Below are 27,261 nucleotides of genomic sequence, written 5' to 3' on the forward strand. Positions count from 1 at the left end.
CATTTGAATGTCAACCATCTTCGATCCTGTTTTTCTTCATAAGTAACTCGGTCTTGACACGCAACAGAGTAAGCTGATGTTTTTGTAAATGGCACTTCGCCTTCGCTTGAAAGGGCACAATCCATTGGAGCCTAGTGCGGCATTACGTTCTAAATAAGAAAGACAAATATGTATGTAAATGCTCATATTTGATAACCGAATTTTTATATCTGGGTCTTTCATTGTCAACGGTAATGCCCGTTACGCCCTTTTAAGATTTTTTGAGTATCAAAGTTCCACAAAGTTTAAGATGACGATATTTGTGGTATTCACAACGGTGTCGTCTTGTTGTATGTTATAAACTTTATTTTGATAAACCTCAAAGGACGTGAAACCACAATCAACTATTTTTTAACAGTGTGAAATATTATAATGATATGTATGACTTTTATGGTACCTTGCGAGTCCTCCCAAATATTTATATTTTTAGCACTTTAAAGTTTACGACATCCAACAATGCGACACCGTTGTGAACAACCCAATTATGTGTTTAACCGACTTCAAAAAAAGGAGAAGGTATCAATTCAATTTTTTTTGTATGTTAGCGCATAATTTTGTACCACGTTCTATAATCTTTTTTTAAAGGAGAGGTGGTACCTCCGAGGTGGTCTCATAATAGTTTGGTTTAGATACGATCATTGGATCATGAAGTATTTAACGGTAATCTTAAATTTGTATATGATAATTGAAGTCGGCTTTGTGTTTTATTTAAAAACTTCTTGTTGTATTAGAATACGCCTTACTTACCAATATATGCTTTATTCTGTGGCATGTATTCCTGCATTTCAGTAAGCAGCCTTGCGATTTCTTGCGAGTCCTTTGTAATACTATACAACTCTTCCTGATTGAAGTCGGGTGTTATTTGTTTGCAGAGCAAAATTTTACTCATTACATTTCCCAGATTTGAAGGTCCAGCACGATTTTCTGTAATATTTTTTTTTATATTCGTACTCTTACTACTATATATATAGTAATGGGAATATACAACTTCGTTTGATATTACAGTAATTTTCGGATATAAGAGCCGGGCAAAATGCGCGAAATTCAGACGATTTATCCGGGGAAGTCATTTATAAAAATCCAGGTTAATAGAACATTTGGGGCTTATATGAGAAACCTACTTAATGAAACATTTGGGGCTTATAAGTACATATGTATGTATAAAAAAACCCCGCTTAATGAGGCTTGCATACACAACGTACTAGTATTGATAAAACAAATTATTTATGTATTTGTAACGTTTCGAAAATACATGTATGTACTATAGGGTGGTCCAAAAATGCATGTGGAAAAGTAAAAGTCGGAATTTGTATGCTCCTACCCCCTAGGAGTGTTCTATACCGAGAAAAAATTACCCCTTTTTTTAATTTGAAATCAAAAAATATTTAGGGGTCGGTCAAAGCGCTCAAAGTGTTTCATGTATTTTATATGGTAAAAAATAAGTTTTCGTAAAAATGGTATAGAATTATTGAAAGGGCTCAAAGTTGTCCATGTATTTGATATGGGTAAACCAACTTTTCGTAGAAGTGGTATAGAATTCTCCAAAATCAGTAATTTTCGATCGGAAAGCTCCGTTTCTTTTCAGAATATGTCTTTCAGAATATTGTTTCATAGTAACTATATTTTATAGGTCCGCCGAAATCCCCAGAAGTTGCAAGAAAATGCAATTTGGGATAAATAAAAATCTTTAGTATTAAAAAATGGTTAAATAAACAATTGGGTATTGTTACTGGAAGTCTCCTGAAGAGAATCAGAGTTTTCTGATCGAAAAATATTGATTTTGAAGATTTCTATACCACTTCTATTTTCGGACTTACAAACGCGAAGCGAACAACAAGAAAATGGCAGAATATTCGACAGCGGGAAACATCAAGTGGATGAATTCTGCGGACAGAGAGAGAATGAGAGATAGACGGCAGAACGTTCTAGAGTTGCCATGAGTGCCAGCGCAGGTATATAAGGCCGCTGCTACAGCGCAAGGCAAGTCAGTTGCGAATCAGCAAGCTACAAGTTCAGTTTTGGTAGCAAGTTTTGTAAAGTGTTTTAATTGCCCTAACGAGTATTTTAAAGTGTTGCTACTGCATTAGCGAACATTATAGTGTTTGATGTACAATGCAATTAATTGTACTATTATTTGGTTATCTTGAGCGTTCATTAACCAATCCAGCAATACAAACCCGGGGATTTTTAGTAAATCCTTAAAGATGTTCTTACACGATATGTATTTTCATGTGTACATGCCACTTTTAACATATGCAAATGCAAACATATTGTGTAAAGGCAAATTAGATTTGTTTCTGTACAAAGCAGATGCACGTACATACGAGACACACAGATAGAATCATCTGAATTTAGTTTATTTCGTTTTCAAAGAACGTATTTTTAAATAGTTAAATAAAGACTTTGAATTTGACACATACCCAATTACATATGTATGTATTGAAAATGTCACACTTACAGATGCAAATACATATCGTGTAAGAAAACCTTAAGTAGTCAAGGAGTCGTAAAAATATGCACGTTGGACTTCACACCAAGGCTTGATCTTCAACCCGTAATGGTCACTACTCTCAGAAAAAAGCATTTCCTTGAAACAAGAAACCAGTTTCCTTATTTTAGAATTACTGTTTTTTCCTTAATATTAGGAAACATTTTCTCAAGTTTTTCCTTAATTCAGGTTCATGCTAAAAATAGTGCGTCATTAATTTGAGGAACTAAATTTACTCAATATAAGTAATAATTTTGTCAGTGCTGTTAAGACGAAGTTAATTTGTCTTGTGGCAAATGTAGGCTGTGGCGTCTGGTTCAGAGATCGCAGGTTCGAGGCCGGTTGGAGGTATTTGGAGTAAGGCAGTGGTCGGCAAAAGTTAAACTGTGACTGTGTTGGTGAGAACAAGAGAACTGCTCCGCATGAGCAACCCAGTAGGAAATTACGAGAAGTGAAAAAATGTTTAACTAATCGGTCTTCAATAAAAACATATAAATACATATATTTGACACATACATATGTACATATATGTGCATCTCTCATTACTATAAAAGTATCATAATCCCAAAAAATCAAAAATCGGGTTAAGTATGCAAGAATGGACATTAGCTCTTTCTTATGATGTGTAGGAATTTCATAGCTGTAACGATTATCAGTAGCTCACTAGAACAAAATCAGCCTAAATTCATTTGGATTCACCCACGTCAAATATTGAAAAGTTAAATAAAAAATTTAAATTCGTGTTTATCAAAATTTCCCATTTCATTATGAAATGATAAAAAATGTCTTTTAATCGTATACATATTCCCTTTAACAACCACCCTTTAATTCTTTGAAAAAAAATTAACTTTTTTCGTTAAAAAGTCGTTGTATTTCTTCTTCATCAAAATGTTTCCTTATGAAAAGAATCAAAATATCTTTGAATAGCATATTCTTTATTTTTTAAATGACTTATAACACAAAAGGTATTGCATGTCACCAAAAGCATTTTCAAGCATGTAATATTTCTTGCAAGGCAGTTTTGCATACAAGAAACAAAGCGCAACAGCCAAACCAGTGATAAAATTGATGGTACAATTGTACTTTTTTGGTACATTTTGAATTCCAAAAGTACATTGGTACTACATCGACATTGTTGATAGAATTTTGTCAAAATATGGCGCTACGCAAAATTCTCTCGCAATACCAATGTGTATACTTGGAAATTGGAATTTCTATGGATGAAAATATTATCATCTTTTTCTACCTCATAGAAGTAAATACGTGGTGTTTCTTGACAACGAAAAACTTGCTGAAATCAACAAACAGTTGCAAAATGTTTTTTATGAAACTTCGATTGCGTTAAACGTAACTGTTTTTTTGTAAAGTTTTTGTGTTACATGCACTTAATAAACATACTTGTACGCTTTTTTTGATTACCTTGATATATTTATTTGTATTGGTAACTTAGAGTACAACTCCACAAAACATACGTATGCTGTTATATGGGAAGAGGAGGGGGGAAGACATGGGAAAGTTGGAAAGGGTGAGAGGGTAGGAACAGGACGATGACATATATAGCGACTTGTAGGAAAAACGCTCCGTGCTCACCACGAAGCTCCTTAAGCGAATGATATCTATTCTCATCGATAGTCTGGAAGAAATGCGACCCGAGGTGCTTGACCCTTAGTTTCGCAAAGGCAGGACTCCAGAGCATCAGGTCTTGAGATAATTCCATACCACTATTCACCATGCAGCTGGAGATATTCAGCCCTACTGCATGCTTACCTATAACGCAATGACCAGTTAGAACGCTCACAAGAAGTGAGAAGTGTAACTTGCTTAGTCTCACGAGCTCCCTGGACCGCCCCTGGTCTACACGTGGTCAGAAGGACTTAGCCACCTTGCATCCAAAAGGTCTTTGCCCAGCGCATGCTGAGCTGACTAAACGCCCATCTGTCCAGAAGGAGACCGCATCAGATCAGCGGAGCACCCAGGCCTTGAGCAATTTCTCAAGGGTTCCATGTATTGCCAGCTCATCGGCTACGCAGTTACCCATGATTTCGCTATGACCCGGAACCCAATTGTNAGCGCATGCTGAGCTGACTAAACGCCCATCTGTCCAGAAGGAGACCGCATCAGATCAGCGGAGCACCCAGGCCTTGAGCAATTTCTCAAGGGTTCCATGTATTGCCAGCTCATCGGCTACGCAGTTACCCATGATTTCGCTATGACCCGGAACCCAATTGTGCTTAATANCATCGATGATATTAAGCATCCGATGCGGTCGATAAGGAAGTACAACCAGTCCTCACCGTTTTCTAACGAACCAACAAGGATCCAAGAGCTGCTTGGCTGTCGAAATAGATATTCACCTACATAAAATGGGTTACACTAGAGAGCAAACAATCCGAAGCCTCCCGTATTGCGGCTACCTTTGCTTGGAAAACGCTACAGTGATCCGGTTGCCTGAATTTCAGATTGATGGAAGAGTTTTTTCTGTTTACACTTTTGAATCTAAACGAAAATTTAAGCAGCTGTTCGGATAGCTTGAAAATTGCTGCAAACTATACTGGATATTTTCCTCTTGTGAGATACCAGATGACATTTCACGGAAATTTTGTTGCTGGACATGTTTTACTGGAGTTGTTAAACGCACGTACCAATAGAGATATTTACCTAATTTAAAAACATATGTGTTTATATGTATGTATGGTCTTTTAAATGTTGGTACTTTTTCGGCTGATTTAGTACTTTTTTTTTGGCCATTTGGTACAAAATTCTAAAACCTATTTATCATCCCTGAGCCAAACACGATGTTGATTCGTTGCTCTCTAGCCAACGACTGTGAGTTGATTTTCCACAATTGTGGTATGAAGCGCCGACCACTGGAGTAAGGTAAGTCAATTATGGGATGGTTATCGTTATACGTAAATTAATTTAAATCAGCATTTAATCATTCTTGTGTGATTGTGTTATTTTTTTAGCCCAAAATTAATAATTATTGTTGAGATGTATTTTTTTACTATTTTAGGGGAAGTTTAATACATACCGTAGTAATCGGACATATCCATTGGCACTACTTGAACCAGGCGGTAACTTTTTAGCAGCTCACGTAAAAACAGCTTCGCTAAGTAAAACAATAAGACAAAGTGCGGATTATCAGCCAGCATACCGTCAGCCGTCGAACTAAAAACAAAATATTAGAATTCATAGATTCACTTTTATGCTTTTTTCATTCTTTAATTTAATACTGGTTTCATTTCTTCCCAAAAAAATCCCCTTTATCGGTGCAAAATACACTCAACCCTGTAAAAGGGCATGATTTTGTTCCTGGTCCTTGTCTGGCTCACGTTTTAAGCAGCCATCTGATTTTCAGGGCAATCATCTCCCCTGACAAAGCTTCAAAGTGTGGCGTTTTAAGAAACGAACACAAAGTTTTCTGTCCGTTTACTTTTATTTTATTTAATGAAGACGAAAAGAGAAAGGGGCAATCAAAAGCAGGGATGAAAAAGTAGGTACAATTGTACCTTTTTCCGACGTTTGATAACTTAAAGGTACAATCACTACATTTTAGGTATAATCATCTTTTGGTCTGATCCATTTTTCTTTTTTTTTTTCTTTTTCTTTTACCGTGCTCATATACTTGCTTGTAGGTATGAGAGAAGTTTCGCTTTCATTTTGAAGAATAAACAATTCTAAAGGAAAGTGGTCAAAAGGTGTCTAGGATTTCTTCGAATTTCGTATATTCTTTATTTGAGACAAAAGCTATTTGACCCATATTCGCATTTTTATTTCTAGAAATATATTTAAAATGCTTTCGAAGTTACTTACGGCAATTCCGATTATTTTCTCTAGACTTCCTGCACCTAATAAAAGGAATCGTATAAATTAACAGAATTTTCCTGTTGTTTTAAAAAACATGGATTTAAAAGTAAACTTCGCAAAGTCTTTTTCGCCAATATTTTTCAGTAGTCAAGATTAGACAAAAACAAAACTTCTCCGATTCCCATTAGACTATAGCCTGTATATATAAGCTATAATTTTAAATAAAATTTACTACAAAACTACAAACGAATGATATAACTTTTTTTTAGGTACAATCTGTCTCTTTTAGGTGCATTAATTTTGTGATATTAGGTACAATCTGAAATTTCCATTTTTCATCCCTGATCAAAAGGCGACATTTTTTGGTAGAAACGAAAACACCATTATTAGTGTATGTATAATCAAATGTAGTTACATAAAGATATTAGGTTCTTTCCCTAACAATCCGGACCGGATCCAGTAATTAGAGAATAAGCGAAAAGTTTGCTCTCAAAAATGAAACATAATCCAGAAGTACGGGAACGCAAAAAACCACATTTCGTGCCCAGAATTTATGAGACAACTAGTGATGTGCTGAATTTTCGGTGCCCAGTACTTAAAAAAGTTTTCGGTACCCAATACTTCTTTTTCGGTACCCGATACCGATTCTTTACATTAAACCTTCGCCATTATATGCATTTCAAGTTTAGAAAAAACTTTAATTACTAATTTATATGATATCGGCTAAAACACTTGAACTTATCGCAACTGAAAAATATTATTTTAACAGTTTTAATCGTAGTTGATCCAAGGTTCAAGAAAAATGCTCCTACGGATGAAGAAGCCTTTCAGGGGGGAGATTCTGTAACCAGTTAGCGACAAGTTTCGAATCGATATCGCACTTGTTGACGTAAAAATATTTTATATCATACGTCAACAAAACCGATGCCGATTCGAAAATTGTCGCTAACTGGTTACAAAATCTGCCCCCAGGCCTACAAAAATGATATCGTCCGATTCAGCTGGAACAAAAATGCTTCAAACAAGTAAGAGTGTCTCTGCATTATGGCCTCGAACGACATATATACATCTTTTATTTGAATCCGTATTAAAAGCTCTATTGGCTCCTACATTCGGGTTTATATAGGCGAGTCTCCCCGCAACCTTTTTTTCCATATTTTTGGGCTATTTGCGCTTTTATTCGAAACCTAAATGTTTCGGTACCGAGTATCGAGAGTATTGGATACTTTTTAAATCGGTACCGAATATCGGTCAATACTTACAGGCTAACCTAATATTCGCGGCTTGCGTTTTGGTACGCATGCCGTCGAATTGGTTTTTTTGCGTCCNGCATGCCGTCGAATTTGTTTTTTTGCGTCACCCGAAATTGACTTGCATGCGTTTGCATTTGATTTCATTGAGCGAAACGTCAAATCAAAATGTCACGCAGAACAAAAATTGGAAATTGAGTTAGCTTCATACGCACGCCGTTCAATTTCGGTTGATCTCATACAAGTTGCATGTGCATGAGAAATTTTTGACAATAAATTGGCGGCATGCGTGAATATTAGGTTAGCCTGTAAAAAGTATTGACTCAGCACATCACTAGAAACAGGCAACATGTAAACACAAAACAGCTGATATGCCCTTTGACACTTTATCCATTTTTAGCCGGAAAAGAAGTCCGGGCTGTTTTGGGCAGGAAGAAGAAGACACTTACGATCCAATACGTTCCAATTTCCGCTCTCTACTACCCATTTTGTTGAATGATTTCTGGACTTTTTTGGGCACCCGCGGGATCTCGTGTTGCGTACGGGAAAGAACCTATTATTGCAAATAACGAGTTTACCTTCTGACTTGCGGCAATATTATTCGCGCTGTATGCTTGCAAGCTTCGACGCAGTTGCGACGCAATTTTCGTATCTTTTCACGCATCTCAGGGCAATCCTTCGACATACCAATTTGCGTTAACATATCACGAAATAAAGCCACGTGACTGTTGATTTCAACGATAAGCTGGTAAGTAGAACAAACTGAAATCAGTAATCTATAATTGCATTAAATGCACACCCAGAAAACAGTCAGCTAAATTTATTTCTATCAACACATGATTTGGTAACTATAACAAATAACATAACTGTAACCAGGTCATTTCGCACACCGTCTTCAAAAGAGTCACAACTCAAAATTTGGCATTTTTGAGATTATGCGCTAAAAATGTACGCAGAGCTTTTATTTACCTTTCAGCAAAAGCTGGAGCAAATTTTTGTTATAATTTGTTAAAAAAAAGTCTAAGGTAAAGTCGCCCTTGCCCATATGATTATCATGTGCTAAGAAATAGTTTTTCGCATTTTCGGCCAAACGTATTATATTGAGTTGTGACTCTTTTGAAGACGGTGTGCGATTTGTTGAGAGAAACATATTTAGTTAACGTAACTGAACTCTTGTATGCAAATTGTTTTCTTAATATGAGTAAAGTCAGTTTCTTAAATTTAGTAAGTTTAAGAAAATGCTTTCTCCTTTATGTTAATATTTTTTCAAACGGTATTGTTCCAATAGGTTTTGTTGTTGTTTGTAAGTTTTCAGTTAAGTGTTTTTCTAAAATTCAGTCAAAACTAAACCAAATTTTAACATTTCACGAATCCAACTTTAAGTAAAAAACTTCTCTCCGTGAATGAGAAAACAACTTGAAAGATTACCGCAAAAATGTATACACACAATATCTACCCCTATTTGCGATTTTTATCGTAAGCGACAAAAGGTAAATTTTACAGGGGAGTTTTTCTTTATTCTCACTTAAAAAGTGTTAAAATTTATTTGGATTTAAATGGACAACAGCATTATTAAATGTTAGCTTTCTAAAAGGACTATTTATTTTTTGCATAGCTTATTTTCTATTTTTCAGCAGACTAAGCTCAAGGTATTTTCGTGGATGCAGTGTCTCATCATTCAATTCTCTAACAAACTAAAACGACCACCTTGGTTTTTTTACACTTTTTTTTAGAGAATAAGAAAAAGTCAAAATTAAATCCTTGATCAGAATAGGTTCAGTTCCAGAATCTTCATATTATGGAGATTTTTGGCAAGTTTCTAAATCAGTTGTTATATTTCTCGACTAATCGTGTGGTTTAAACCTAGTTATTGGAGAAAAAATTGCTAAACGAAAATTTTTAATCTTGAGATTAAAATCAAAGACTGCAATTTTATAAAAAGAAGTCTGCAGTGCAAAAGTTATGACAAGTAAAAGTGATAAAATCAAAATCTTATAAGTAATTTGAAAGAAGATAAACGGCAAAATTAAATAATTTCGAAAGTGTGAATCCATATAGCCATATAAGCTGGTGTTAAGATGGTAATTCGAATTCAGTTGCAATATTTTCTATACGAGGGCAAAAATTAGAAGAAGAAGAAGAATTAAATGTCATTTTTCATATTTCTGATATGCTTTACAATCTTATAACCCCATTGCGCAGCAAGAGTTTTAAAATAAGACGAAATTGCACTTAATTTTGATGAGGTGAAGAAGCTGATTTTGGAGCATTCAGCAAGTGCCTACAATAAAGTTCTGTACACACAGTGTCGCTTACGATAAAATTTTAGGAACTCAAACGTGTAAAAATAGCGAACCATAAAATTAATTTTGCTTTTTTCCCGTAAAGGTAATTATTCAAAGTCTGTGATTTTGTATGGCGTTGTAACTAGTATTTGTAACCTATTTGCACTTACGATAAAATTTAAATGAAGGGTCCATATATACAGCTTATATTTTTCACATCAATTTTTTGAGAAAATTGGTACTATAGTTTTTTATAATTTCACTAAATTCAAATTAACACTGTTTGATTTAAACAAGTAAGAAAGTCTAAGTTCGGGCGGAGCCGAACATTAAATACCCGGCGCAAGTATTAAATATATGTTTTTTCACCTTTCCGAAACCTACCGCTAGATGGTAAGCCGGGGTGTATCAATTTTGAGTAAATTAGCGTCCTTTCAATTTCAATATTGCAGTTTCAAGCATTTCTAAAATTTACCGTTATATGAAAAGCGGCCATAATTTTAGTCCGATTTCAATAATTTTCAACGTTTTGCTTATATGTGGCAAGCACAATAACCATACCGAGTTTGGTACAAATTGGTAGAACGGTTACCGATATCATAAGTGGGCGGTGCCACGCCCATTTTCCAAAATTTTACCATAAACGTATTTCTTGGTAAAGAATTGTTGTAAGCATCAATTTTGAATAAATTAGCTTCAATATTTACTGATTTATCGAAGATTTTGTATTTCTCTAAATTACCGTTATATGGGATGTGGGCGTGGTTATTGTCCGATTTTAAAAAGTTTCGGCGATTTTTTATGCTGTACCAAGGCCAACAACTGTGCCAAGTTTGGAAGAAATTGGTGCAGCGGTTACCAAGATATACACATGTAACCATAAGTGGGCGTGGCTACGCCCATTTTCCAAAAATTTATAATATTCTTATTTTTCGTCTAAAAATTATTGTAAATATCAATTTTGAGTGAATTATCTTCAGTAGTTACTAAAATATCGCAGTTTTCGTATTTCTGGAAATTACCGTTATATGGGAAGTGGGCGTGGTTACAGTCCGATTTCGCCCATTTTCAATACCAACCTACCTTGGATTAAGGGAAACCTACATACCAAATTTCGTTGAGATATCTCAATTTTTGCTCGAGTTATCGTGTACACGGACGGACGGACGGACAGACGGACGGACAGACAGACATGGCTTAATCGATTTCTTTTTTCATCCTGATCATTTATGTATACATTTGTCTATATCTACCTCGATTCGTTTTGGCTGTTACAAACAACCGTTATGTGAACAAAATTAATATACCTTTGTGCACAAGTACGCTCGGGTATAAAAACAATAAACTTAACAAATAATTATAAAAACCTTAAAAAAAAGTTAAGCAATGATGACAGACTGTAATATAGCGAAAGTACCAGTTTGACATAATAAAACATAACCAAAGATCATAGAAAATAAGGATGCTAGCTATGTTTATGGCTCCCTTATATTCCATGTTTTTGTGATAACGAACGTGCTGCCACGTTTATCAGGAAAATGGGTTTTGGGCCAGAGTTCACGGAGACTCATATTAAATGAATAAAGAGAACCCTGAAAATCGGAATTTAATCGGCACAAATATGAAAACTCGGGACACTTGTACGTTCCGACTTTTAAAAAATACTCAGCGAACAAATTGTCCCGCCAAAATCGGTACGAAAGGTCACCGTATACAAATATACCATATAAAGTACCCACACAAAATTTTTAAAACCAAATTTCGAATCCTTAATCAGATATCATGGAAACTCCTAAATACTATGTTTCATTAAAATCCACAATTTTTTTTTATTTTTATGTCCGCCTTATTGGATGCAGCATTTTGGATTTTAAAAATACGGTGACGAGCAAAACTGTAATGGTCTAACACTTTTTATTTCAGCCACCGCCATCTTTCCAAATTCTAACGAGATTCATACTTTTGTTGTATATTCTTATTGGTACACCTGTACTTCCTCTTTCATAACGATTTGAAGTCAACCCAACAACAATAATCAAACCAGCAGACAAAAACGTAAACACAGGCAAGTGTTACAGTTTTTCACTCATAAGTATATTTTGAATACCTTTTTGGCAATTTTCACAAAAAAAAAAAGAATTATTAACACAATGTTCAGTATACTTTTGCTTTTTTTAGTTCCTAGATTCAATTTGGCATACCTAATGTGTATCTCGGTGAAAATTTTGGAGCTATAGCCTCCCATATATCCTTGGTTTGGTCGTACAGGCTTTCGAAGTCGTTCAGGCTTTTCAGGCGAGCAACTCCAAAACAAACTTTTTGCGCTTGACGTTTCTTCAAACCTTTGACATTTCGCACAAAATGGGGAGAATGGTGTAGGAATAAGTTTTCCGACAAAGGAGATATCGATTTAAAAATGCTAGTGCGATAAAAGTGATACTTCTTGTACCATTTCATTTTAATTTATTCATTACTTTTGTTGCCCTTTTTCATATTAATGTTCCAACAATAAATAATTTTTCCTTGCATTTTGTTGCCTAAATTTTGTGCAAAATTCCTTTAAAATATGGGAAGTGTTATCGATTACACCAAAAGCCTGAAACAAGTTCGAAATTTGGCATCTTTCAGGCAATTCAGACTTTGGTTATGGAGCAGCTTCTATACAATTGCACTAAATCATCTTTCAGGCTTGAGCGCCGCAACGCCTAAAACTCATGCCACGGAACTTCAGCTTAAAAGTCCTAGCATCAACAGCCGAAGCTCTTTCATTTGACACCTCATTTTCTAAAATCGAACTAACGGTGCAGATCTGATGATTTGGATAAAAAATGCCTTTGGGTATTACATATATGAAAAAAAAATTGTTTTAATCGCGTGCACATATCTAAACATTTTTTTTTTAAATCGTGAGCACATGTCTAAAGTTCTTAAAGTTTTTTACGCGTTTTTTTTTTTGTTTGGAAGTGGAAAGTTGGCGTAATTTTAGTCCGATTTCGAAAATTTTCAACATATACATAGCTTTTTTATGCCAAGGTCAATAACTGCACTGAGTTTGGAACAAATTGATAAATCGGTTACCGATTTGGGACGCGACATTTTAGTAAGTTTTGGTTATTTTTCTTTAGTCTATTTAACGTTTATTATTTTTTTATGAGAGTACTAGCTGTACCCTGCGCGCGTTACTACGCCACCAACTAAAATAAATATGAAGGAAAGACCCTGGGCCCTTTTATTGATTTTGTTCATTTTGAAAAAATTGTGACATTGCAGCGTTTCGTTTCAATTCGATATTTATTGAAGTGCTGTGGGATACACAATATTTCTTGTTTTTCCATCTGGTGCGTAAACGAATAAATCGGAAGGTTTTCCGACGCGTGAGCAGGCTTCATAGAGCTGCCCATGTTAGAAGCATGGATTCTCCAAATTTAATCCACACACTTGCAACGATTGTCCTTGTGCTTTGTTCACAGTCATTGCGAAAGCGAGTTGCACCGGGAACTGCAAACGTTTGAATTCGAATGGCATATCTGTCGGGATCATTGGGATGCGTACGTACCTTTGAATTTTCCAGTTAAAATTGTTGCTTCGATAACATTGTTCATCATTTTCTTGACTGAGAGTCTGGTTCCGTTGCAAAGTCGTGGTGGATTTATGTTTCGAAGAAGAATGATGGGTACGCCAATTTTCAATGTTAGAACGAGCGGTGGCATGCCTGGCAAATCAAGCGAATTCAAGAATTCAGTTGGATAGTTGACAACTTCGTCTTGATTAACCACAGTATCGATGGACTTATATGTTGTCGTTTCGCCGGGTATTCCATTCTGAATAGTAAAGTTGATGGTATTGACATCGATGTTTTTGGCCGCTAATATAGCATGCGTACTGAGCCACTGATGATTTTTGTACACAGAGAAATTTACGTTTTCAAATTTGTATGGAACGCTTTATTTTTAAAAACGTTTTGACCCAGGTTTTGCACCTACAATATTTATTTTAGTTTTGAGAAAAAAACATCCTCAATTCATATTATAAAATGGNTCGATGGACTTATATGTTGTCGTTTCGCCGGGTATTCCATTCTGAATAGTAAAGTTGATGGTATTGACATCGATGTTTTTGGCCGCTAATATAGCATGCGTACTGAGCCACTGATGATTTTTGTACACAGAGAAATTTACGTTTTCAAATTTGTATGGAACGCTTTATTTTTAAAAACGTTTTGACCCAGGTTTTGCACCTACAATATTTATTTTAGTTTTGAGAAAAAAACATCCTCAATTCATATTATAAAATGGATATTTTAGTTTTTAAAATGAACATTTTCAAATCGCTTTTTAAAACGATCGTTTGATAATTGGAAATTCTCATATTCAAATGAGATTCTAAAATTTTTATTTTATATTCCAAAATATGCGTTTTCAAATATGATTTTCAATTTCTATTTTGATTAAAACACAAAGTCATCTGATATTTAAAACTATACATTGTCATACATTTATTGATATATGTACATATGTAGACATACTAACATATGTATTAATTAGTTACAAAGCTTAATAACTGAAGTATATGTACATATTCTGGCTTTTTCTCCACGGGCCTTGATAATTTTGATTAACGTTGGTTAGATCCTGTAATATACATAGAAAAATTTACAATTATTATTAAATAACGGATTAGAATTTAACCTAATCAAAAAAGGTACCGTATCAGCAACGTTCCTTTCATTAAGTGGCGTAACGATATCACATTTCCGCATCTTTTGCTATGTATGTATGAATGTAGCTAGAATCATCTGCACAAAATTTTTCCGACAAATAATGCAAACAGATGAAGAGTATTTCAGTTTTGTAAGTAGCTTTGAAAATCCTAATACTAAACGTTTTCTGGCACAGTGAGTAAAATGCAGTTAAAGTTGTTGCCGGTGGAACCAATGCTTTTGCACGTACATTATCTGCTGTGAAGTACACGCGCTGTCCATTCTCGAGATGCACCGCCAAGTGTACTACTGTTGGATGTCGTTCATGGATTGAAAATGATAAGATGCGCCATACTGCTTCATTGCTGCTAATGTAGCGTCCAAGGTGGTATTGGTTGATTTCATCGAGCTGTGCGGCCACATTCCCTACTCCGAAGACTGCCATGTCGCTTCCTTTGTTGACATATTTGCAAATGTATTTGATTGACTTCACTGAATTGCAATACTCAACATTAATGTGTGCTTTGAAGATCTTTGAGAGCAACGGTGAATATGGCACAACCCAACGATTATCGACTTCGACATCAACGTTTCGTACTTTCAGAATGATGGATTTGCCGCCATCCTCAACTGATCGTCGACGATACAGTGGGTATCCGTCATTGCCAGTGATGGTATCAGAAACCAAGTTTCTTGGGTATCATTTCGTGCATGTCCCATCAGACATGCATGGATAATTGTTATTGAATGCGCCACATGGACCACGGATCATATTTTTGGTAACGACGTCGAATAAGTCTAGATTAATGTCCTTATCTGGTATTTCTGCTGAGATGATTTGGTCAATTTGATCTGGCGTAATTTTGTTGATTAACCAAACCAAAATATGTGCATGTGGCAATCCTCTTTTCTGCCATTCAGTGGAATACATCCAGCATCGTGTCCCTCCAAAAACCTGATGCTTGTTAATAAGATCCATCAAAGCTTTAAATTTTTGTTTAAATACGCGTGCGGTAATATCATGGCGGTCCGAAGATGATTGTCCAGCTAACAGAAGTTCTTTAATTTCATCCCATGTTGGATTGCATGTGAATGTGATGAACAAGTCTGGACGGCCATATGCGCGAACGTATGTCATCGCATCTTGTGCGTATTCATGCATGTGCCGTGGACTCCCCGTGAATGTAGACGGTAATATGACCATTCTTCCTAATTCGTTTGGATTCACGTTACCATCATTAAAGATTGCGTCTCGTAAATGAATGTACTCTTCAGAACGCAACTCGGTTGATTCAATCGAATATATAGGAGTCGTTCGGTTTCAATCTTCGCGTACATTTCGACGATGTATTGATGGAACAATTGTCGACATTTCAGAATGTGGTTCTCAGCGTCTTGACGAATCATCAATCGATACGAATAATAATTCATGGCACTGACTTTCTTATTCGTTTCCTCGTCTGTTTGTGCATTTTGATGTTGAAATGATATCCATCTTCTCCTCGCCAAAACAGAATCGCATACTGCAATCCGTCATATGAGCGATGAGTTTCGGATACTCGCTGAACGTCACCATTTCTACGATGAAGAATTATGTCGCGCGATTTGAATTCTTCGCCAACTATCACGATCGCCACTTCATTGATTGTTGGTGCATTGAACTGTCTTTGGTGTTGGGCAACGGGTCTTTTGTCTGCTCGAATTACAACTGCGTAGTCATCGGCTCGCATTCGTTGAATGGCGGTTTTAAACAACTGAACTAATTCATTGTGATGATCGAAAAGGGCTTGTAACGCAGCCACGATTTCTCGTCTAGTGCCCTCATTGTAATGGCATCGTTGTTCAGTTTGTTCATCACTGTTGGCCATGAAATAAATTTGAAGAAACTTGTGATCTGCGTCCGGCAAAGGTATAAGCAGTCGAACACGATGATAAATTTGCCCTTGGACTCTGAATGTTGGCATGTAATTTTCGCGCACGATGTTCGTTGCACCGAACGATGTCATGTGAAAACATGAATTGTATTTGCGGATGTTTTCCAAGAAATGCTTTGACTCACGTGTAACACCTGATAGCAACGTTGATAGTTCGGGTGGTGGAGGTAATTCTGGAAGTTTAACTTTTCCACTGGCGCAGCACATTCCTGGCGTTTCGTTCTTAAATTTGAGGGCGCTACAATACATGCAAATTTTATCCATTTTTCCAATGTTGACACTTGGATGAAGACTGTAATTATTATTACTGTCATAATGGAATGCCCAAGATTTAAATCAGGGTGCAGTGTTCGTCTTGATCCGTTTCTTTCCCGTTGTTCAGTTGTCTCAGACGAACAGGCCTGAGTAGTACGTATTCGATCAGTTTCTAACCTCACTTCTTGTTGTTCAGATGATTCAGACGAATGGGTCTCAGCGGCATGTACTCGAAGATTTTCGAGCCTTAATGCTCGTTGCTCGTCTTATTCTGAGGCTCGTAATGCTCTTTTCTTCCGTGCTTGAGGTGTAGATCGGCCAATTGTTTGTCGCTTTGCCACATTATTGAACAAATTTGAATTGTATTTTAACCACAACACGACATTGCTCTGAAAACCTTTATAGTAATTTTAACAATTATTATATTTTGCTGTACTTATCACTGCAGAGTGCACATGCTTACTGCGGAATTGTTTAAATGTTTAATATTTTTAAAATAGGCCCAAAATACATTGCATATTCCGATCTCAGTAAATAAACCCTAACTAACTTACCTACCTAGGAAACATTTAAATGCCTTAACCAACTTCTATCTTTATATACATGAATAGATACGCTCTAACGATCTACTTATGTACCTGCGTGTTTAATAAAATGCATTATACTGCAGAACCCTGTTTACCTACATTCTTACGCAAAAAATTTAATAGAGCCCAAACAAACAATTTATACTTTCTTGCAAAAGTGATTAAGGCTACAAATTTTTCTGTGGAAAAAATTTAAAACAGCCGAAATTAAGCAATTAAGTAATATTTCTTGCTTCCGAAATTTGTTTTATATACTAAACATCATTCCAGGAATTATTACAATTTTTTGGAATGTTGAAGTTTCTGGCTCTCTGTGAAAAATGTAGGTCGCTATACACTGTAGTAGTTGATTTATCTATTTTCGGTTCAGTTTATACAACGTATTTATATACGTGCCCCTAGATAAATGTTTTGAATTTGAATCAAATCGGCCTGGAAATTCGGATTTTAGAAATATCTCGACTCCAGCACCACCTATCGAGTCTATTTTCACACAATATATTTATGTTTAGGTGTTTAATAAACGTTTCGAATTTTAATCAAATCGGATTTTAGAAAGATCTCGACTTCAGCGCCACCTATCGACATTAGTTTTGTTCTATAACACTCCCAGTGATTATATGTACCTACCGTAAAAATTTCATTAAAATCGGTTGGGTACTTTTGACGCCTATAAAGGACATACAGACAAACATTCATTTTTATATACATATATAGATAGCTGATTACTTAAGAAACAGGATATACTAAATTCGAATTTCAGACCTTGTGCAAAAATTATGAAAATTCTGCAAAATTTTACCAAAATTTCTAACTTTTTGATCAGCATCCTTAGACAAAAGTTTGTTATTCAGCTTTGTAGCCCACCAAATTTTAGTAAAGCAAAGTGCAAATTTTAAGTATCTTAGACTTACCGTTGATTTTTGGCAATTTTGTTTTTTTTGTAAAGGGTTCTGCTCATTTTTTTCATAAAAAAAAATTTCGAACATAAATTGCAAAAAATCAAGGGTAAGTCCTAGCATCTACAGCCCAAGCTCTTTTATTTGAGACATCATTTTCGAAAATCTAACGAACGGTGCAGATTTGATGGCATGGACAAAAAATGCCTTTGTTATATATAGGGTGCATTCAGAAATGCATCAAGCCAAAGCATCAGTCTCTTTTATTTCTAAACTATAATTGTATGAACTGTCTTATTTATGCAACTAAGTTCCTATTCGGGTTATAACCGTGGTTGCGCATATTTGACATCTCTATCAATTATAGTTTGGAAATATGGGGACTGATGCTATGGGTTGATGGCACCCATATTGTTTTTTTTTTTTTTGTAATTTTTCTTACTTCTTTTTCGCTATGTAACTTAAAAAAAAATAAATAAAAATGAGGTGCACGAGGATCATAGTTCAATAGTGTATTGTACACTGGAGCACACACGTATTTGGCTAAATTTTCCAATTGCAGAGGATGTGCTGATAAAATATACAATGCATTTTCACTTTTGCACACGCATCGTAACATTTTAAAGAAGTTTTTTTTTAATTATCTTCTAATGAGACCACATAAGCCTGCCACGTCTAGATTGATTCCTTTCATGCCCCTAGAACACTATAAAAATTGTCCGATAATTTAGGTACGTACCAACTACAGTATACTATAACAACCGCGAGTGTCAGAATTTGAAAAAAGGAGTCACGCCACTTTGACTCTTCATAACTTTTCTATTGCAAGCACATACTCCTAACGGACTGCATTCGATTCTCCTCTATAAATACTACCAGCTAATTATAAACTTAAACATGAACAATCAATGCAAATATATAGGAGAATTATTTGTGAAAATTTCCCATATTTATTTCTGAATTATATTCATATTTAGCTAGAAAATATGTACGGTGGTCCTTTTTGTGCATTTACATAATCTCCACAAAATATGTAACCTGATTTTCGTTAATAAACCAGCGAAAATAATGTGTCCGAATAAATACTGGCGAGTCATGGGAAAGTTCGAACTAATTGAGAATTGCCCATATACTATATTTTTTTGGGGTTTCTTATTTCTTTTCTTTTTATTTCTGTCGGCCGCTGTGGTGTAGTGGTAAGCAGTGCGCGCTTCCACTCCGCAGGACCCGGGTTCAAACCCTGGTCAAAGCAACATCGCAAAAAATATAGAAAAAAGTTTTTTCTTAACAGCAGTCGTCCGTCGGCAAGCAATGGCAAACCTCCGATTGTATTTCTGCCATGAAAAAACAGCTTCTCATAAAAATACAATCGCCGTTCGGAGTCGGCGTAAAACTGTAGGTCCCTCCGCTTTGTGTGACAATATCAAGGCGCACGCCACAAGTCGGAGGAGAAGCTCGGCCAAACACTAACATATGTGTAAGCGCCAATCTATTATTATTATTATTTCTTTTCGCTCTGTAACTTTTTAAAGAACATATAAAAAGGTGGTGCACGAGAATCATAGTTCAATAGCAGTGTTGCCATTTTGGTGCTTTTGGAGCTAGATTTAGCTCTTTATTTTTCTATTTTGCTCCGAAAATTGGGTTTTAGCTCCTAGCTTTTTCCTCAGCCCTTAGTTGTATTTGGTATATATGTATGTGTAAGCCAAAACTTAAGCGCTGATAAAATGGAAAATTTCAAGAATTCAAAAATTAGTTAGAAGAAAATCCTTTTTCGGATAACGCGGATTTTGTTTTACCTTACTAATTTTACCTTTAAGGAGAGCTGGAAGTAAAACTTTCCAGGAAAATTTTGCGAAAATATTATTCAATTCAAATATCTGAAATTACAGACTTTAACAGTTTGTAAAGTATTTTTAGTTCGCTGTTATAAATGCCATAGCACCGAATTCGGAATATATGACCTTATTTTGGTTTTAAAAGATTTTTTCAGCACTTAAACTTATAAAATTCGTTATTTTTATTAAAATTACCGAAAATGTAAAAACAACCTTACGTCAATAAATGCTCAACCTCAACAAAAATATGTAGCTCTTCATTTTAGCTACTATTAGTATTATTTAGCTCATTTTAGCGCTTTTTTTACCGTTTTAGCTCCAAACGAAATTTTTCTCTGCAACACTGTTCAATAGTGTATTGTAGAACAGAGCACACACGTAATTGGGTGAATTTTCCAATAGCAGAGGATCCCAGTAGGAAAATGTAATATATCGAAAAAATTATCAGTAAAAAAACCCTTTTCACATACGAAAATGCATTTTTTTCCCCAGGGCGATATCCTAAGAAAAGTGGGGCATTCACTTTTGCATTACCTAGTATCGAGGATTGAATGTGTTTTAATAAGCAATTTTTGGAACTTTTGGAATACATAGTTAGCAGTAGTATTATCTAGAACGCATAAGAAATACATTATATTATTTATCACGCATGTAATGCATTACTACTTTTCCGACTGGGATGTGGTTTTAACTATCTTCTAATGAGAGCACATGGGCCTGCCACGTTTAGATTGATTCCTTTTACGCTTCAGAGCACTGTACAAGTTGTCCGACAGACAACTGGTACGCCAGTGTTGTCAAACATGGGCTTTTACTATCAAAACTGGTAGGTTGTTTTCCATTTGGTAGGTTGGTAAACTAGATTGGATTTTGGTAGGTTCCGCGACAATAATGATTATTTTCCAAAAATATAAAATATAAAATATGTATCTCCAAACATTTTAGCAACCTTGTTTACACGAATATTTCACCGGTGGAGTCCACCATTGTCCACCTGACAGAGACTTCATTGTAAGCCTTGAGGAATATCACCAAAACTAACCTATTGGTTTTAAATATGGTAGTAAGACCCGTCGTCACATATGCGGCACTGCCAAACCTGCGGCCTGGTGACCAAAACCTACGCAAGTAAAGGCGGGTTGCACCTTTAGCAAGCTGCACCGACTGGTCCGCGTGGCCATTACAGGAGCTATGAGCACCTGTCCAACGGATGCCCTTCGTGTCATTACAGGCATTCCTTTGTCTATTCTGTTTGAAGAAGAGGCCTTCTGGAACGCCCTACGACTGCGCCATATGATCAGCAAGAAAATTTTGGATATTTGGGGTCATTTAGAGGTTCTGAAGCCATTCCTGGACAATCCCGAGTTATGCTTCTACAAACCCTACAAGGTTAGAACTCCTGAAAGGGACTGCTGTGAAGTGATAATAACTATGATTGACGAAAGGTCCCAAGCATGGTATACCAACGGATCACAAATGGGCGACGAGAGTACTGGGGCAGGCATATTTGTCCCAAAATTCCAGAAAGTCTGCCAAATTCCACATACCTAACAATATTCCAGGCGAAAGTCTTCGAAGTCGAAGTCTGTGTAGAAGGACAAATGGGCCCAAATTAAATATTATATCGGATAGTCAGGCAGGTTAAAGGCCTTGGACTATTTTAAAATGGCAGCAGGCTTGTGGAAATTTGTAAAACTTTTTTGAACCACTTGGAAGCTCACAATAACGTAACGTGGGTTCCGGGACACGAAGGGTTTGAAGGAAACGAAATCTGACTGTCTCGCAAAGCGTGGAGCCCAAATGCACTTGCATGGTCCCTAGCCTTTTGTGAGCTGGTGGAGGAAACCCCAGAGCATATTCTATGTGACTGGCCACGTATCATAAATATCAGACTGATAGACATTGGGGAACGATTGCCTTCTCCATCCAAAATTTTAAGCACAATAGATACGGTGACCATATTAACGAACATAATAATAATAAAGGACATTTTTCCCATTGATTTTAAAATACGGATACAACTTGTATGATGGTACTTTATATCAAATATTTGCCAGTTAATTATATTATTAAATTGTACAAGTTGCTCTTCTCGAAAGGCGCTGTAACCGAATTTTGACCGATTCCGAAAAATTAAACCAAATCCTTATAAAGGACTTCGCCATCCTTTGCTGCCACAATGCGTTTATCATAATTGAGCGGAGGTTTATTGTTATTTTTCAGTGGATCTGAAAACTTGGCGTGCAACACGATCCTGGGCACAACTTTCCCTGTGATTTTGTCAACAATGATTTTTACTCAAAGTATATTAATTTTTCTGGGAAAATGTCTAAATATTAGTAACANGGATCTGAAAACTTGGCGTGCAACACGATCCTGGGCACAACTTTCCCTGTGATTTTGTCAACAATGATTTTTACTCAAAGTATATTAATTTTTCTGGGAAAATGTCTAAATATTAGTAACATTTTTTTTTCAATTACATAAATTTCCCCTTTTCAGTATTATCAAGGATTCGTGACCCTTAAGTGGGGTGCGAAACAAACTGACGAAGGTTTTCATTCTGTTTCATTATGGACATTTTTATTTTTTCATATTCTATGTTTAAAAATTGACCTCTGCAAAATCCAAAGCTAATTTAAAGGACAGTTTAAGAAATAAAGGGCAAATGGTGTCCTTTATTTTGACAAAAATTATAAAGGACAGGGGGTTAAAATAAAGGACTGTCCTTTAAAATAAAGGACGGATGGTCACCGTAACAATAGATCTTCTAAGGTTGCAGCGCGTGTATCCCCGACGTAATAATAATAAAAATAATAATAATAATAATAACAATACATATGTATGTGTAAAGAGACAAACATTTGTGTAAGTCTGTACAGTAAAATGAATTGTTATATGTAGTTAATTTGTTTTTATTGTACTATCTGTGTTTTAGTTTTTCTAAATGTTATGTTGTCTACATTTTTAATAAATTTGACATTAAAAACAAAATATTAAAAACTTAAAAAAAAATTGGTAGGTTTTGGTTCATTTTGGTAGGAAAAAAATGTGTTAGTGCCCTGTAGGGAAACGAACTAGTGCGGAACTGGTTCGGTTCTAGTGCGTTTGGAACCATGAGTAGTGCGCGTTAATTCTCTTTTGCATGCTAGCGACTGGCGAATTTAACACTGCGATGTCCTAGGAAGTGTCAATTGTCCCCCGTTGCATCCCTTTGGCTCTAGTTCCGAACCAGTTCTAAATTCGACAGATAAGATCTAGTTCGTTTTGTATCCCTTTTTCTATAGTTCCGAACCAGTTCCAAATTCTACAGATGAGATCTAGTTCGTTCTGCATCCCCTTTTCTTTAGTTCCAAACCAGTTCGATCTGCATCCATTTTTTATAGTTCCAACCTGTTATAATTTCGTCACCTTAGATCTACATTTCTAATCAGGCTTGTCGAAACATTTCCCTTCTATATTAAATACGATCGGTTGAAGGAAGGACAATACAATCACAAATGTTTAAACGCATTTATTAAAAATTTATAAACCACATTAGTAGTAATAGTAGTATTAAACTTAAGTAGTAAGTAAAACAAAACAAAAAACCGTTCTGCTTAAAAGTAAGAATATTAGTTCACTTTGTCTTACTTGTCTAAATTTAAACATATTGAAGTAAATTCAGTTCTTTTTAAGCTTATATGTATATGAAGTACTTCGAAAGTTTTTGTCGTACTTAACTTAAATAAGATATACAGTCAGTCAATAAAGTTTAGGTACAGTGAAGTTTTTACAATACCGGCAACTATTTTTTAAATATTTTATTTTTCCCTAATTTTTTATAAAAATATGGTTAATTCTACACCAAAAACCCCAAAAATCAGAGTTCCAAACCTTATGCAAAATTAAAGAAAACTCTGCGAATTTCCATCCAAGTATTGCAATTTACACTCTTTAGAAAAAAGTTAGGTACTCAGTTATTAGCCCATTCAATTTTAGTATAACAAAGTGCAAGTTTGAGGTAGTTAGGACTTACCATTGATATTTAGCAATTTTTTTTTTGTTGTTTGGTAAGTCCTGGCTTCCTCACACTTGCACTTCATTATACTAAAATTGAATGGGCTAAAAAACTTTTTCTAGAGAGCGTAAATAGAAAGTGAATTATTTTAATGAAATTTTGCAGAATTTTCTTAAATTTTGCACAAGGTTTGGAACTCTGATTTTTGGGGATTTTGTTGTAGAATTGACCATATTTTTATAAAAAATTACCGAAAACTAAAATATTAAAAAAATAGTTGCCCGTATTGTAAAAAATTCGTTGTACCTAAACTTTATTGACTGACTGTATTAAGGTAGCTGTGGTGGATTGCATAAAAAAACTTAATTTGTCTTTTCTTAAAAAAAAGGTAGCTCTGGTGGCTTGCATTTTTAAATAAATTTAGTGAGAAAGTGGTAATTATTTTGACACTTTTTTTTTAAATGCCTCTTTTTCTGCAACTGCATTGCCTTTCTCAATTGTCCTTCAGGATCTTGGCCTTTGTTTATGGAATCACTAAGTATAATAATTATTAAGCAACTCAAAAACTATACCAGCGTGATTACCGACGTATCCTTTTGAGAGGTAGCCGCACCCTTATAAGAGGAATAAGACCCAAACTTTTAAGGTCAAAATTTCAGTAGGTTGCGTATGTATGGCCTTTTCAATTTTATAAATTATCATTATTTTTAAGCTTTAAAAATAAAACTCAAAATTAATGATAATCTCTGCGCGAAAAAATAAAAATCATAAAATATTCATTATTTGTAATCCCAAAAATAAAAATCAAATAATAATTATTTCCGATTGAGCGAAAAAATAAAACTCAATAATAATTCATAAAATAATGATTAAATGCTGATTTAAATTATTTTTCTCATAATGATTACCTTCCCTGCGTTTAAAATTTGAAATAAAATAGTTTAGTGAAAGTACCACATTTCGCTGCTTTTGGACTGGTGCGTGACTAGTTACTATCGGACTGGTTCGTTTTTGGCGAAAAAGAACTAGTAGTGAACTAGAAATTTGGTTCACTAGTTCGTGTTTTCCCTACAGGGTGGCTACACTGAGATACGCCCCAGCCACAGTATACTATAAAAGCCAGGAGCATCAGAATTTCAAAAAAATGTTATGTTATCTACACGTCGCTTTGACTCTTCATTACTTCTTTTCCACTGTAAGCACATACTTGTAACGGGATGCATTCGATCCTGGTCTCCAAATACTACCAGTTCGTTATAAACTCAAACATGAGCAATCAACGCACCAAATAAAAAAAAAATAGGAGAGTCACACTCTTATTTGTGAAAATTTCCCAATTTTATTTCTGAATTATATCGTCGCTTGGGGCGCAATACCTCGTATCCACCAAATGCAATACCACGTACCTGTCTCGTAGTCCGAAAATTTCACAAAAGAGAGCGAAGAAACTTATTTTCTGCAAAACTTTTGAATGGTTTCCTACCTAAACCTACTAAATATGAGCTTCTACTATAATTATGCACTATTAAATTTGTGAAGCAGGAAAGCATTGAGACAGGGTAACCAAAATATATTTGTTTCTATGCCACTTTATACGTAGTATTACATTTGGCGGATACGAGGTATTGCGCGCCAAGCCACGATATGCATGTTTGGCTTGAAAATATATACGGTGGTCCATTTTTACCTCGCTTTTATTAGCTTGGGATGTATCTATGTAATAATGATGCGCATAAAAGATGCAGCGATTTCCATTCACAAGTTACGTAGCAAGTTTTTTGTTTTTAAACTATATTATTTTTGGGTTTGCATAATCTACAAAACATATCGTCGTTTAAAGTACAAAACCACGTATATATAAAAAATATTTTAGTTACTAAGCAGTGGAGCAGTTTATAAATTCACATTTTTTGTTTGACAAATCGCATGTTTAATAATATAGAAATGTAACTTAAAATTTACGTTTTTGAGCTTGATAAATAGAATACATATAAATTGATAAAATTTTGATTGCGTTTTCCACAAAATTTAAATTCGAACAATTTCAAGAGCCCTAGTGTGTTCGAAAAAAATCGTTTTGAAGCTTGATAAATATAATACATATAAATTGATAAAATTTTGATTGCGTTTTCCCATAAAATTTAAATTCGAACAATTTCAAGAGCCCTAGTGTGTTCGAAAAAATTCGTTTTCCTTTTTTCCGGCTATCCACAATTCCATTCCATTAGGTATTAAATGAACACCCACAAACATAAAAGTACGAAACTTTTGTTATACACGTTTCCACTTTTAGAAGTCACTGTAGATATTATACCAGTAGACATGCATATTTTATGCACATACATATGTAAATTGTTACCTTTTTGGGCTCATTCATTGGAGAAATTAAATGTGGAATGTAAATGGAAAGTCTATGCATTATCACCGCAGAGCCACGAGCAGACGATATGTTGCTATACATGTTTTCTTTATGATGGTTATCTGACACAAAAGAAACACGCCGACTCATTTTTTCGCCTTACTAACTTCAAAATGTCGAAATCTAAAATACGAAAATACTTCAGTTCACTACTTTGAGCCTCGACAGATTATTTTAGACTGACAGTGATGAATATGACTAAGGTGGATGCTGTGTTTAATCTCTCGAATTTTTAATTTGCCCATTCATTTCTGCCCTTATTTTTCTTTTCAAAAAATAGTTTTTGTACCTACCTGAATGCAAAGGTATTTGTGTACATGAGTAGGTCTGTATGTGGAACGGTCGAATACACCCTGTAGGGTATGCAACTAAATAAGTACTGTGGAGGATTAATCTCTATTTCGTCGAAATTACGCTTTTAACGTGAATAGGCAGAATAGTAAAGAGGGTTTTTCGTATTTTTTAATTTGGAAATCGGTTAACATTAAACCGTGCCCCTAGATCTTTGAGGTTGTCCATACGCAATGCATGTTGTCGTAGAAGAAAATATGTAAATATTTTCCAATATACAACAGAGATCTTCAAAGAATAAATTTATGATGCATAATTAATTTTCACATTCTAACTACTTTTCCAGAGCCAATAATCCCATATCTTTTTATTATTAGACACTTTATGTGTACGTATCTATATATGAACCAGGGTTGATGCGAATATTCGCATTCACATTCGCAAGCGCGGAGTTTCCGCATTAATTTTAA

General features: G+C 35.1%; 2 protein-coding genes across 2 annotated transcripts in view; both read right to left on the reverse strand.

Annotated features, from left to right (window-relative positions):
- Nucleotides 1-43, reverse strand: part of LOC108370646 (putative nuclease HARBI1) — a 112,419-nt gene extending 112,376 nt beyond the window's left edge. Inside the window, exon 1 of the mRNA XM_017626038.1 lies at nucleotides 1-43. Coding sequence (XP_017481527.1) covers nucleotides 1-18 — 18 coding nt within the window. The 5' untranslated portion in view covers nucleotides 19-43.
- On the reverse strand, nucleotides 19-27,261 carry LOC108370667 (uncharacterized). The gene is made up of 5 exons (XM_017626050.1): nucleotides 26,441-27,261; nucleotides 8,163-8,329; nucleotides 5,559-5,695; nucleotides 787-963; nucleotides 19-149 (listed from the first exon to the last, which is right to left on the reverse strand). Exons 1-5 carry the CDS (start codon nucleotides 26,588-26,590, stop codon nucleotides 37-39), a joined length of 744 nt encoding a protein of 247 aa, XP_017481539.1. The 5' UTR covers nucleotides 26,591-27,261; the 3' UTR covers nucleotides 19-36.

The sequence above is a fragment of the Rhagoletis zephyria genome, unplaced genomic scaffold (genome assembly GCF_001687245.7).
Source record: "Rhagoletis zephyria isolate East Lansing unplaced genomic scaffold, Rhagoletis_zephyria_1.1 Rzeph_scaffold_00062, whole genome shotgun sequence".
In the NCBI taxonomy this organism is placed as follows: Eukaryota; Metazoa; Arthropoda; class Insecta; order Diptera; family Tephritidae; genus Rhagoletis; species Rhagoletis zephyria.

What these genes read in the sequence shown, in the direction of transcription:
- LOC108370667 (XM_017626050.1), bottom strand. Translation starts at nt 26,590, where the DNA reads ATGAGTCGGCGTGTTTCTTTTGTGTCAGATAACCATCATAAAGAAAAC. An exon ending in CAATGAATGAGCCCAAAAAG is followed by an intron (nt 8,330 to 26,440) that starts GTAACAATTTAC and finishes TCTACTTACCAG; the next exon opens with CTTATCGTTGAAATCAACAG. An exon ending in ATATTGCCGCAAGTCAGAAG is followed by an intron (nt 5,696 to 8,162) that starts GTAAACTCGTTA and finishes TTTTGTTTTTAG; the next exon opens with TTCGACGGCTGACGGTATGC.